Source organism: Phoenix dactylifera, chromosome 7 (genome assembly GCF_051530095.1).
Source record: "Phoenix dactylifera cultivar Ajwa chromosome 7, Ajwa_hap1_PhDact_Kaust_v1.1, whole genome shotgun sequence".
In the NCBI taxonomy this organism is placed as follows: domain Eukaryota; kingdom Viridiplantae; phylum Streptophyta; class Magnoliopsida; order Arecales; family Arecaceae; genus Phoenix; species Phoenix dactylifera.
The window spans coordinates 7,716,302-7,730,932 of NC_143196.1; the positions used below are offsets into that span (position 1 = coordinate 7,716,302).

Genomic DNA, 14,631 nt, shown 5'->3' on the forward strand with positions numbered 1-14,631 from the left:
ACCTATCTAGGGTTACCTCTCGCTATCCACGGCCCGAAGTACTTTGTACAATGGCTTGATGGCATTCACTATCTTCTTGGCCAGCTGCCAGAATGTTTGCCTCGTCACCAAGTCTTCCACAATGCTCTTAGTATCTGCCCTTGCAAATCTGCTTTTCAAGGAGGCTATCAAATGTAGCGTAGTTAGTAGGAAACTATGTCACACTTGGTCTTAAGTTTTTTCTCCCTGCGTACCTCCTTATTAGTGATAGGACCCACTATGGTTATAAAAACATTTGGTGGTAGTTTGGGTTGTCTTCACTATTTGCTGCACCCTACGAAATCACTAGTTTCTTTTCATGGAAAGTTGAGTTGTTGTCCCACCATCCACTCCATCTCTTCTCCTTTTCCTTTTCTTCTCATTCACAAGAAAGCTATTTTGTGTCACATAATCAAAATAGGGCTTCAATCTTCTTCTATCAAGAGTCTTAGACTCTATTTAAAAGAGGTAATTGGCCTCTTAATATGAACAGAGCCTTTGCCTATACTTCAATCAAAGCTACTAGCTTTCATTTAAAAATGATATTTAGATCTCATATTAAAAATAGGTTCTCATATCTGTTTTATAAGGAGTCTTAGGCTCCATTAATGGAGATTAAATGCCTCTTGATACGAAGCAGGCATTTGGCTATACTTCAATAAATGATCATGGGCTCAACCAAAATTAGATCTTTGATTTCACAATGTAGAGTTTTGATCTTGCTTCTACAAAGAGCCCTAACCTCCATTGATAGAGGCCAAAAGCCTCCAAATATAACTGGTTAACAAACATGCTTCAGTAAGAAATATAGAGTCAATTAAAATGAGATTGTTGATTTCATAAGAAGTAGGGCGTTGTCCTTTCTTTCATAAGGGGTCAAGTCCAATAGTCCATTAATAAAGACCAAATGTCACTAAATATACCAAAGAACATCTTGAATATGAGTCTATCGACCACTCATATAGAAGTATTCCTACTAAGACATGGATTTCATATATCAAAAATTATTCATTTGTACCGGATTAGTGATGTACAGAATACAAGATAAAGGTCATTTAGAGAATTGCATAGATCCAAAATTTGGTGATGATTTGATGGTAGATGATGAAGATGGAATCACTGAACCTTTCAGTCCAAATGCCTACTTCTAGGATATGTACCTCACCCAAAATAAACCCAATTGAAGTTCTACAAAATGAAAATAAATCATGGAGAAAAGAGAGATAAATTAACTAAATTTTGTGCTGAGCCAACTATTGATCTTCGCACAGCAAACTTTGGAACTTTACATGGTCATTATGTGGATTGCATAAAATTCAGAACACATCAATTTCATAGACTAAAGATTTATCCAGAGGTGACATTAATTATCAGTTTCAAAATTTGAAAACCAGAGGAAGAACAAGTTTATATCGCAAAATTTCTAAACTAAACATCCAATGGTGGAAAAGCCATACATATAACTTGCTTTCCACTTAGATAATTTAAATTTGGTACATATTCAAGACAGCTTGCACTTTAAATCATCTTTTTTTTTTTTTGATTAGGAAGGCTAATCCCCCCTTCTGTATCCTATAGACATCCCATCCCTTAAGGGTTGACTCCAACCAGAATTGAATCCCATCTCCTTGCTCAAGTGGCAAGGGGTGATACCATGTGAGAAAGTGCTAGGTGATAAATAATCATAAGTTCAAAACTGCAAATCTGGTTGACGATCAATCAAATTTTCTGATTGATTGAGGATTTTCTATCATATCCTCAAAAATGAAATTGTTCTAATAGTTAAAAATTGAACCATGGGGATTTGATGATGGATTATGACCATCAGATATTAAGCCTAGGCTGATATCAAGCCTAGCTTTTATCCGTCAAATCAATGTAAGGCTATCCTAGTCCATTGGATGGTGAAGATCAAAAGAAATTTTAACTACAAGAGTAATTGTTGATCCAAGGGTCTAAAGTAACATGTCCACCATGTTACTAGAGTTGGTAAGTCCAAAATGCTATGACTACCCTATTAAAATTGGGCAAGTCCAAAAATATCATTAAAGAGGATATTCAAAATACAATAACCACATCTTTAAACTGGACTAATTAAAAATGAATTGACCTCCATGTCAGAAAACCAATAACCCTAAAATTGTTTGACCTTCTATGCCATTAAACAAGATGAACCCAGGTGGTTAGACCTCCATGTCACTATTGGATAAATTTGAAATAACAGAATGACCTTTGCATCATTACTCTGGACGTATCCAAAATGAATATGACCTCTAGGCCAGTAAATTTGGTCAATTAAAATGCAAGGACCACCATGCTGTAAAACCGAATAATTTTTTAAGTTTGACATATCACATATGTGGATGTGCATTGAATATTCAAATGCAGATATAAATGAGGTTTGATATATTCATTTATTGATGTGTCTGGGGATATGGCTGTAGTTAGGCCATGTAAATATTGGGTAATTTTACTATATTGATCTTATTTTATTTCAGCACTTTTATAAGATCTCATAATTGGAGGCTCCTGATTTTAATGGGCAATTAATAATAGACCCTTGAGCAAGGTACACCGTACCGGCCAGTAACGAGCGGTATTGGGTGCACTGTACTGTACCAATTCAGTATCAATACTCAGTACAGGTGGCGTACTAACACTCAGTACGCCAAAAATTCCATAACGTATTGTACTGACACAGTACTAGTGTGGCACCAGTACGGGGTGTGGTACCGAGACCGCGAACCTTGCCTTTAAGTCTATTGGAGGCCATGAGCCCATGTAAAATAATAAACCCTATCACATAAGATGAGTTTGGAGGAATCATACCTTAAATTGTAGGTGCATCATATGTATATTTTAAGGGTAATCAAAGGGGAAGATTTGTGACCGCACAAAGTCCAACGTTGTTAAGATTGGGATTGTATCATAAATTATACAGGCTGTGGGTTTGGATTGCATATTATAAGATTCTTTCCAATTTCTATTAAATGGTGAACATGTACAGTGAGAAGCCTGACTATGTTGTAATTTGAATGAATAACGCATAAGAGACCATTATATATGGATATAAAAAGTTCACATTAAGCAAACCATAAGCTCATATATATCTTGTGCAAGATACAAACACCATCTTTATGCAAACACCATGTTTAAGTATTCAACAGGTATATATGCTACTGATAAGTTTGTAGGATATCTTAATTTGATCCAGAATCTTGTAGGCCTGGGCCTAAGAGACCCAGATAAAGAGACACGATATGCTATTATTCACATTACCATCATCATTATCAGACGTGATACTCAAAACCTTTTTCTTTTTCTTTTGCCTTTTGATGACCAAACAAAGTTTCCTTCCTTGTCCACTAGTTGAACCTTATATAGCATCTTTGTAAGGATGTTTCTTATCTTTACAAAAGTATAAAACTAAATTTTGATTTGAATATAACCAACAAAGCATGCTTCGCCCTCTAGGGAATCAATACAGTGTCTCCTTTTAGGTAGAAAACTGAGAGAAGGAATTTCAAAACAAATGTTGAAGATAGCTATCTTCTTTCTTTTATTGAAAATCTAAGGAGATTGCTAATTTTAAGTTTTGGCAGCTTACTTATTAGTTATTTTTTGTCATGACCTGGAACGCAGCTCTGCCAAGTACTGAATGTGACTACGATCTCGATCAATCAATGATTTGATTTAATTTGACCAATTTTCATGGAAGCATATTTAAACCTCAAGACATGTTATTATAAAGTAAATGGCCATTTCATAATACAAAGCAACTAAAATTTTATCCAAACAAAACTTTTTGCTACATATATTCCTGAAATCAAGCTAAGATTTATTTCATTCGATTGTCTTATGACATGCAAAAATAGTTCAGCATAGAGGCAAATATTGCATCCCTCAGTATTGGTACATTATGAACCCTCCGCGTACTTTACTAATATGGTCACTTTTATAGCTAACAAGCCTTACCTTAAGATTACATTAAGGATCTAACTCTTCCTTCTGTGTAGTAGCTTCACTATGTGCACCAAAAGCACTTTAAGCTTGGTAGAGCCTAACATTAATTAACCTTTCAATCTAAAATATCCTAATTAAATGGTGAGCTACATAGCTTAGCAAGTACCCAAATATAGCAAACAATGTGGTATGAAGAAAAATAAAATGACAGGAATAATACGGATACATACTTATTAAAATTCATATAGTTAATGTACGATATCTTATAATACATATCCAGGCATATCTTTCTGTGTAAAATTATTTAAAGTACTCGTTGAGGGAAACACTAAAATACAATTAGAAACACTTGAAATGACTAGGTATACTTTGAAACATTTGAATGCACTGAAACTATGAAATACTTATCATGATCGTTTCAATACCAACTAGTCAATAACCAACTATTATACCCGCTAAAGGGTTCGCTGATCAATGGGCCCATTGGCTTAGGGTTCACCAAAACCAAACCTGCCAGTCAAGGGTTTGCTGCATCATGTCTCTACTGAGAATATGAAGGCCAGCAACTTATCCTGTACTCGCTGGGGTCACTACATCGTGTCTCTGTTGAGAACATGAAGGCCAACAACTACCCTGCTGCCTAGGGTCGCTTATTACAATATGACTAACCAGAAGTGTTTGTTTCAATTCATAACAAATGAAACTTTTCACTTTCAGGCAATATAATGATTAATGAACAGTTTGAATGACCAGAGTCAATAGTAATGTCTTTGATATATTTATATCATAATGACTTAACATTGATAAATTGGATGTCAAATAGACATTCAAAGCACATATTTTTCATAATCCACTTGTTATAAAACATGAGTAAAAAGATTGGGAAATTATGAAAACTTCGATCATTTACGTATAACAATGATATATAACATAACTTTGTTTATGTAATGAAGCACAATGCTGAAATTAGAGTCAATAAGCTTCCTCAACTTTAGTTAGAAACGAGGATTTTAGAGAATTCATAGATAGTGAAGAGTAGAAACTAGAAAACCAATTTCTGATTCCCTAGAAAACTTGTAAATTATTTGCTAAAATATAGATCATCAATTATGCAAGGACACTTACACTACAAGGTATGTCTAAATCTTCACGGCATAATTCCTTTTCTTCTATCTTGCTACCACTGTTTGTTTTATTTCCTTTCTTCACTAACCACATCCTATAAGTGACTGAGATTTCTAGAGTTTCCAAAACAGGATAAAGATGGCAGCACTCTCTTATTACAGGTCCTTACCAAGCATGAGGTGTCTAGCCATCACTATTTAGTAGCTAGATGTCAATTCTAATTTGGCTAGGTGGCTGATTTAGTACAAGGCTGTGCTTTACCATGAGGTGTAACAAGCATGATGTGGCATGTCCATCAAATTAGCATGAGGTGACAACTTGATAACAAGTATGAGGTGGCAGCACAAGTATTAGGTGGGAAATAAGCATGGTGTAGCATTAGCATGTGGCAGTTGCTCCGTGAAAGCATGAGGCGGCCTTAATTCTCTAGCATTACAATTTAGTCCTTGAAATTCTCTAGCATTACAATTTAATCCTTAACTTTTCTTATTCCATCGTAAAGTGTTACTTGCCATAAAATTCGAGTCCTTACTAATATAATAGCCATAGAAAGGATTCATTTCCATTGCGATCCTAGTTATACATATAATACATATAGATTGCATATATAAATGATCATGTTATAGGCTCTAATATGTTGGGGTATTACATTTTAGAAGCCAAAAAGAGAAATGAATCTTTGAAAATGGTTGCTCTAATCAATTTTGCAAGTAATAAATCAAGATCTAGGTTTTTTGGTGCAAAAGATCATAGAACCAAAATTCTGGACCTTACAATCTAATTCTGAAGATCTAAATTGGTGCTGACCCATGAATCTGATTTGGATGGCTGGAGTCCACTCTGATCATACAACCCAGATGTTGGATTTGAAGATCATGAGAACAATGATGAAGTCCTCCAATTTTTTTCCAAGTAAAAGGGCTTTTAAGTCATCCTATTTCCTTGCTTCAGCATGGCATGGCCAGATACATGCTTGTGGCACTTAAATGCTCGACCATGAAGCACACAATTATGTGACATTTGCTTGAACATAGATATTGATGAAAAAGGGCTTTAGAATAAAAAGTTCTAAGTTCTGAAGAAGTCCTCATCATATATTATTATTGGTAATATGTCATGATTGGATGCAATGATCAAGATATATGGTAAACCTGTTAGTATCTACGAAGCTCTTAGTGTTGTAAAGCTGATTCTTGGTTTGAAGTATTACATAATTATATATGTATAGATTTGGACTATTGCTTTAAATTTTCGGAATACTTATCGAAGAGCCTGAGATAATATGGTTAATTTATATTACCATTAATTGCCATCAATGTCATCAATCTGTGAGTGCACTTGCATATCTGAGCATGGTTGCATCTTTAATATTCAAGCCTATTCTCTAAATGATGTTCTTTGTGAAGTAGCAGCAGAAGGATGTTACTAGCTCCACTTCCGTCCATTGTAATCTTTGTTTTCTTTCCAACCAAAACTGCTATAATTTATGTTGCCTTAATTCTTGGGGGCCCCATTTTCTCCAGAGCTCCATGTGGAACCTGTCAGTGGGCTGTGATAGAACGACAAATTGTTTGTGCCAAGTTTAAGCACAGGAGTAGAAATGACGGGAAATATTTTTCATAATTAAAGCTGACAGAAATTCTGGAGGCTTCTATATTCCTTTTACTGACAGAAATACTCTCAGTTACCTTTTGTATGTGGTGACTGGACTTGCTTCTCACCTCTTTCCATCAATCTACATCTCCAGATTGTTGACAGGTTACATGCAATTGTAATATAGTCAGTAATTTTTCTCAAATTTATTGTTTGGATGCTTGCAGTTGATGCATGTCTTCCATTTTCTTTCAGCTCCATGAAAGGTCTGCATCTACGGATTTGATTTTTTTTTTTTCTTTGGACAACAATTACACTTCAAATAGTTTGATAACATACTAAATTCATGCATTGACAATTATTTGTTTAATGAAGATCTTCAACATCTAGACTCTTGTAACTCGGAACTTTTTAAGTTACATCTTGTTTGATTTCAGCTGTTTTAATAATTACATCTGACCATACTAAAGGTTTTTTGTCGGTTCTTGTGGTTTGGATTGTGGTTAAAGTTTCATAATTTCTTCTCCTAATAAATTGGTGTCACTTAGGGTAGCTTAAGAGCTTTTTGTAATTTGTATAGTTAAATTTCAAATTTTAAGTTGAATTATAGAATATTTGCAGATGAAATAGTTTGTAAATTTAAAGATAAATGAGATATATTCCTCTTAACATAAAAAAGAGATCATCCATAGAACTATTTTGGAGAAAGAAAGGCGATAATATTTAGCATATATAGGACTTGATGAACATTTATTTTGAATTCTTAACTCTTCTATATTCATATTTAACCTATTTGTATTATGAATGAGACTGCATCCTACCAAATTTGCAGTTTGCTTATGATTCAGCGAGTTAAGTAGCTATTCATCGGACAGCTTGAAGATACTCTCCCAAGATAACTACTTTTGCTAGTTTAACTTCTTCAAGTATAATTCTTTGTTTGCTTCATATGCTGATTCTCCATGTTCAATTATAGTTACTGAAGTCGATTTACTCAAAAAAAATAAAAAATAGTTACTGAAGTCAGAGATTTTGTTAAACAGTATGTAAGGTAGCAATGCTTTAATTGTCGTTAACATTTGATATTAGTGGAGCTTCTTTCAAATTATCCTACTAGGAGAGTAGGAATCTACTATAATGTTGACTATGCCATTTATTTTCATTGCATCTCACGGGGTTGCTAATATATGCAGATACTGGAAGCTAATGAAAGAAAAGTCAGCGAAGTCCGTTTTAGACCAATTAACAATAATAAAGTTGCGGACCTGGAAACCAAAGGTATAAGACGTCTGGTTTCCACCAAAGTTATCAAAAGGAAGAATCCATCTGATCCCCCAGAGAAGATGGAAGAAGGCCACCTTTCTCAAGTCCCATTCCAGGGTACAATGGAAGGCTTAAACTGCTATGTGATTAATAACAAGACAACAGATGATCGTGATGGTAAAGATAGCTAGTAATTACATTGCACTCCAAATCTATCTTTTCATTCTTCTTACATCACCGAGAAGGATAGGCAATAAGAAAATAAAAGCACCCACATAAGTAACGAAAACCAGGGATGGAATTGAAATGACATCTGAGATTGTTACAGGTGAAGGGAAGTATCAACATCTGCTTCATTGTAGTGAACTGAGCCACTGTCTCTGGGCTTATTAGGCCACAGGCTCATTGAGAGTGAGGTCTCAAGGGCCTTGAATTCAGGGTGATTGCCTTGTGTATCAATCTGTTGGGATGGAGGACCTGGGAGAGGCCTGGAAGGATGGATCAAATCCGGATGAAAGAACCACTTGGGTTGCTCGCAGTAGGCACTCGGGCTCTGGCGATCCCCATCAGCTGCAGGCACTCTTATGAGCTCTCTTTCTTCCCTCATCTCTTTGACTCTCTGTAGTTGCCTGAATCTCTCCTGCAGGAGGGCAATGGAAGAGTGGATGATAGGGTCGTTATTTTGCCTCCCCATGATGCCAGTGTGAACTGAGACTCCAAAAGCACGGTAGCTTGGTGGGTTGAGAGATGTTGGGATTGATGGGAGTGTGTTTGGTCCTAAGGATCTATCCGAGGGGCAGCCGTGCCTCTTATTTATAGGGAATGGATGGTGTCCTCTTGCATTTATTTTATATGATTCTGTGCCCTTTGATTGATCCTGGATGATGTCAATGAGAGAGGAGAATCAACTGAGGAGCTGCAAAGGCCAAGAGGGAAAGGCTTTGGGAGCTATCTCAAGAGTTGGGTTAGTGGATGGGAGCAGGAGTAAGCCACTTATTGAAAGGGAGATAGGGGTGGGTGTGTGGTCCAAGGGAGGGTGGAGGTTAGCATTTGGAGGCGAGTTTGGAGGAGAATATGAAGTTGTGTGATGGGTTTGTCGCCTACTCCTTGCCTCGAAAGAAACGATCTTTTAGTGGGTTTTGGAGGGGGGACTTCCCATCCCTTTCTCTTTTGTTTGCTTCCTGGATTGACTGAATGACCAAAATGAACCAATCCAGGCTGGAACTTGGGAGCAGTGGTTCACAATCTGGTCCGAGCCATTGCTGTTATAACGACATCCTTGTCTCTGTTTCACATTTCTGCATTTAGGGATCCAAATATTCTGGAGATGATCTAAAAGAAAGTTCTATATTGCTAAAGTATGCTCTTGCAATTTCTCACTCTCTTTTTGGTAACAGAAGCTTGGTGGAACCAATCTAGCTAAAAATATTCAGGTTCAAATAAATGGGTTCTCCCATAAATGGTTAGGCACATTGAAAGTGGTGCGGTTGGTGCAGTTTGTAAATTGATCTGAGGCTTCGGGTACTCGAACAAATTAAGGTTTGAAATAACAGACATTATCATGGTCGGGTGCTTCTCTGTTATGTTACCTAAATGTAGCATTGGAGGAAAGCATGACAGCCAGTATAACCGGTTATTTTAAAATTTACAATGGCCCGCATGCAGCCATTATTTTTCATCAATACCATTTCCTTAATAAAATATTTTCTTCGAAAACCTAATTTTCTTTTTTCTTCCGAAAAAAGTTGTATCAACTGAAATGATTCTTTATTAGATGAAGAATGACTCAGACAATAATATTGTTAATTTTCCATATTGTTCTGTTAACGTATTATCACAATAGTTAGTATAACAGGTATTATTTCAGTAGCAAATCACTCGAAATCATGCAGGATTGGACGAGCGCTGGCTGTTTTGAGGGTTAATGACAATTTCTGTGGGATCTGTTTTAACAATGTGACATCATTAGCGAAACCTTGATCCGAACCAGTTGGTTCTTTATGAGACCAGAGGAGGTGTTGAGTTTGGCTATCCTACAATAGATAGATGGAATTTATGGGTGAGATTGAGAGAGAGAGACAGAGAGAGAGAGAGAGAGGGAGAGAGTAGTATGGTTGGGAAAAAGGATGCGTGCAATGCGTTCATGCTTTAATGTGTCATATGAATGGACTCCAACATTCTGTGAGGTGGTGATGTTATGAGTGGAATGAGGACAAGGGGATTGGGAGGGAATAATGTTGGGGTTTGATGAAATCCTTAGTGGGGAGTGGGGAAGACCCGGCATGCTTCTAAACCATAAGCTCGCTCTCTTTCACACCACTCGATTTTCTCCTGTCTTGGAGTTATTTGGATGGGAATGGCATGCTGGTCTTTTTTTTTCCGGTTGAAACCAGGAATTTTATGTCAGCTGTGTTTAGGCCAAGTAAACAGGGCACATCCTCTGAGATGATGAAGTGAGTCCAAGTATATGAGTATATAACAATTTATTTCAATAAAAAAAGCTACTTTTTATTGCAAACTGAATTTGCCTACAACAAAAATGTCATGGTATTAATTAGTATCGGTAGAACAGCATAGTCGATTAGTCATTTCTTAAAGTTGATAAGTGGTCTGCATTTGTTCATTTGTTATCATCTCAAAATCCCCCATCATGCTGCTGATCCCAGAGTAGCTACCTAGTGCTTAGAGACAAAGGGGGTGGAATAGGAAACAATCAGGACATTTTTCCCTCTCCTCTCTCTCTCTCTCTCTCTCTCTCTCTCTCTCTCTCTCTCTCTAAACTTGGCTCACGAGCGAGCGCACGCAGAACAATAACTTTGTAGATGACACTTCTCATTTGTGTGTCCCCATGGGACAGTTTGGATACCCCAATCATCCTATCCATGGAAATTTCTATGCAGAAACGGTTTAATAACTCAAATTGCTTGTTTATATATGTTTTCGGGCAGGTGCTGTATTGGTCTAGCGAAAAGGGAGGAAGAATGAGTTTCCATATTCAGACAACTTGTAGTCTATTAAAGTGCTACCAAAATCTCTCATCTCACGCAAGGATTTTATTTCTAGAGGAGCATGTGCCATTGGGACGAGATTAAAAACTCAAGAGAAGAATCAGTGCTATTTCCAGAGTCATCAACTCCATGTATATTTTACCTATGTTCGATGATTGTTTGAATTGAAAGCATCCATCGTACTTGGAGCATCCATCGTACTTAGTACGTATCGATGTCCCGTAGCCAACACCCTGTGGCCTGTCCGTCCTTGAGCGTGCATGGCGGGGGGACCCCAACGTGCACGCGATCCTGCACTCAGCCCGAGAGCTCTCAACCCCATCAATCGCCTGCGCAACACCAGCTGCTGCTGCGTTCAGAGGGAGGTTTGCAATCATACACTGCAACATCAACCTTCCAACAGAAAAAATACAACATCAACCATTATTTTACTCGATGCGACTCAAGTAACGCTAAAAGAAAACATTCTAAAAGCATTCTTCGACACAGATTCCTTCGTGCACTAGCGGATGATAGCAATACGACTGAAATGCTTCCAGTCCAAAGGTTCCGGCCGCAAAGGAAACTTTCCTTCACAGTAATAATCCTGTTTGTTCCCAGTTTAGACATCCTCGCTTACTGCCTCATGGAATTACTTTGGCAAGTGGTGGAGATACGGTAATTTCAGCACTGGACAAAAACATACTGCCAGATCAGCCTGCTGATCACCATGAGGTTGGTAGGGCAGTTTCTCAGTGTTCAGCATTCATGCTGAAGCCCAAGATCTAAATAGCAGTACTCAATTATTCGGTCATGAGCAATGCAATCATCAGTTTGAGACTCTAATATTGCCTATGCCTGTCAACGTTTGGAATGTTCCAACAAGAAAGAATACAGGCCAACTCAAGAGTAAAGGAATCAACCAAGTCATACACCTCTAAAAGCATAAATCTTCAGGAGCGAATCAGATGCATCAAGACATTAAAATCCAACCATGACTCCTGATGTGGCCATTATTCAAGGAAGCAAGAATAAAAATTCTGTTCGGATTTATCTTCTTGTTTTTTCTTCTAGCAAACTGGTTGTATTAATTAGATTTGGCTGTAGAACCTGAAGAGTCAGGTAGAATCAGGTCCTGGTGGCACATCGTTACGATCAAAAACCAAAACCCCATGTTCTGCCTTGAAACTCTTTTTTTTTTAGGATATGTTCTGCCACAACAGTCGCCTTCAATAATTTGTTAGTTAGGTCTAAACCAAATCTCCATCGCACACTGGGGAAGGCATTAAACAATGAACATAATCATGTCCATGTATGAAGTGTATTTCCAAGTTTATATGGGTGTGAGAAGTCAGATAAGCTTTGAAAAACATTTGTATGCATATCCAGGTAGATTGATGAAAAAGATCGAGAAAAGTGGGAACCAACAAGTGCACAGCCATCGAATTGCTAAAAGTTGTAGATGTTTCATCCTGATACTGTCTTCTGGCATAACCATAACTGTTCCACACATGCGTGCGACATGCAGATGCATGTCCCCGCAAGCACAAATACGAGAGAGAGAGAGAGAGAGAGAGAGAGAGAGAGAGAGAGAGAGAGCATTTGATCTCAAATGCTTTTCAATGAAATTCAATAACCGCCCTCTCAAAATGAAAAATCACACCATTCACGATGATCTACACATCTTCCAATCCCTTCAATGAGAGGAGAAGCCCTAAAAAAGAACAGGGGAGCCAGCTTCTTCGGGATGGCTCCCCCCCCCCCTCACACGCCCTCACGTGCGCCGCACGTGAGCTCGAAATCCTTAGCCTGGGCCGGTCTATGGAACGGGCCCAGTTTCAGGGTCTCACATCCTTCCCCCCTTAAAAAAAAATTTCGTCCACGAAATTTTCATACATGCAGGTTCAAGAGTAGAGAATATTTCTTTCAAATCAAGTCATAACACTCTTCAAATCAAAGTCGACTTGTCTGATCAATGTCATAACAATTTCATTCACCACACTTCCTCTGCACACTCTGATTTAAACCTCAACATACCCGTATCAAGTCTAGATTTTTTTTTCCTAGAATTACTTGCTTGTTGGTACATTCATTATTATGTCTTAATCCGTGTGAACACTCTTGAAATTTAAAAGTTTATATTATTCTTTTGACAATAAATCAAAAAAATGTTATGTAACTATTTAATCTTTTCTAGCAGCATAATGAGTTGTCTAACAAAGAGCAGTGGGCATGGCAAAACAATAAATAGAAATAAATATTGGGACTAGATTAATACCTGTCGTCAACACATCAGAAGCCTGTGCATCTTGTTGTGTAAGTACAAATACTCTTCCTTGAGTCTTTGGCCCCTGGCTTCCTTCCATTACCTGAGTAGGTCTATTCTCGTTTCTCTGTGGGCAGTCTGCAATTTTATGACCTATCTTATCACATCTAAAACAGGCACCGGTGTTCCAATGACAATCCTTGTCAGCATGAGCCTTACCACATCTAGAACATTTATTGATATTCACCTGCTTAGGGTTGTCACTCGTTGATTTCTTGTTTGAACTTTCGGCGTTTTCATTGCTCTGCCCCTGAAATTCATTCGATCTGTTCCTCTTCTTTTGATTTCTTTCCCTTTCCAACCGTTCATCATTAACTTCCCTTTCAATTATTAAAGCCTTATTTACCACAGCTGCATAGGTAGTCAATTCATAAGGTACCACTTGTTTTCTAATTTCAGTCTTTAGTCCCATCTCAAATTTATGCGTTCGATCTAGTTCATCTTTGACTAACTTTGGAACAAATTTGGCTAGCTCGGTAAATTTAGCTTCATATTCTGCAATAGTCATATTTCTTTGCTTTAGATAAATAAACTCCTGCTCTTTCTGCGTCCATACACTCCGAGGAAAATACTTATCATAAAATGCTCCTCGAAATTTTTCCCAAGTGAGTGGCTCCCTATCCTGCTCATATTTATGTTCCAACATCCGCCACCAGTTGAATGCCTCACCTTGCATCATGTATGATGTAAACAAAATCTTTTCATCATCCTGGCATCTCAAGACAGCAAATGCTTTTTCCATCTCTGTAAGCCAATTGTCTGCTTCCAACGGTTCTGTAGTCCCCTTGAAAGCTGGAGGAGCCAGCCTCTTAAATTCAGCTATACTGCTATATTGTTCACACTGTTCCCCTCGTCCTTGCTGTGGTTGTGTTTGAGGCAACTGTGCTTGTTGTTGGAGCAACTGCTCTTACACCTGCTGTTGCATCTGCATAAGGCCCACTATGGTCTGCATAACCTGGCCTAGGCCCGGTTCTTGTTGTCCTGTCTGAGTATCACTAGCAGGATTGACGACTCTCTCCTGCTGAGGGGTGTTACCAACTTGTTGGGGTGTGCTGTCATTTTGCGGGTTGGGTGCCTTATTAGTAGCTCTGCGAGTAGTCTTTCTCGTCCGACGTGGAGGCATCCTGATCTATGTCTATCAGATAGCAGCATACCAATAATAAGCTTACCAGTTCATTACAAGTACATAGAATGGTTATTACAATCATCATAAACTAACATCTCAATGTCCCTAGTGTCTACCCACCTACACTCATGTCATGTCAGATTTTCTTATCTTAGAATTTATCCATTCATGCTCTGATACCATAAAAGTTGTCACGCCCCCAGCCCGAGATCGCGAGCCGGGGTCCGCGC

The 14,631-nt window shown here is 37.9% G+C and overlaps 1 protein-coding gene across 3 annotated transcripts in view; it reads left to right on the plus strand.

Moving 5' to 3' along the window:
* The window catches only part of LOC103714926 (DUF21 domain-containing protein At1g55930, chloroplastic-like), a 61,210-nt gene extending 51,622 nt beyond the window's left edge, over positions 1–9,588 (plus strand). For all 3 annotated transcript variants that reach the window (XM_008802395.6, XM_089924251.1, XM_088701160.2), the window contains 2 exons: positions 7,893–8,139; positions 8,291–9,588. In XM_008802395.6, the coding sequence (XP_008800617.5) occupies positions 7,893–8,139; positions 8,291–8,355 (312 nt within the window). In that variant the 3' untranslated portion in view covers positions 8,356–9,588. The remainder of the gene's footprint in view (positions 1–7,892; positions 8,140–8,290) is intronic.
* Positions 9,589–14,631: the final 5,043 nt, after the last annotated feature.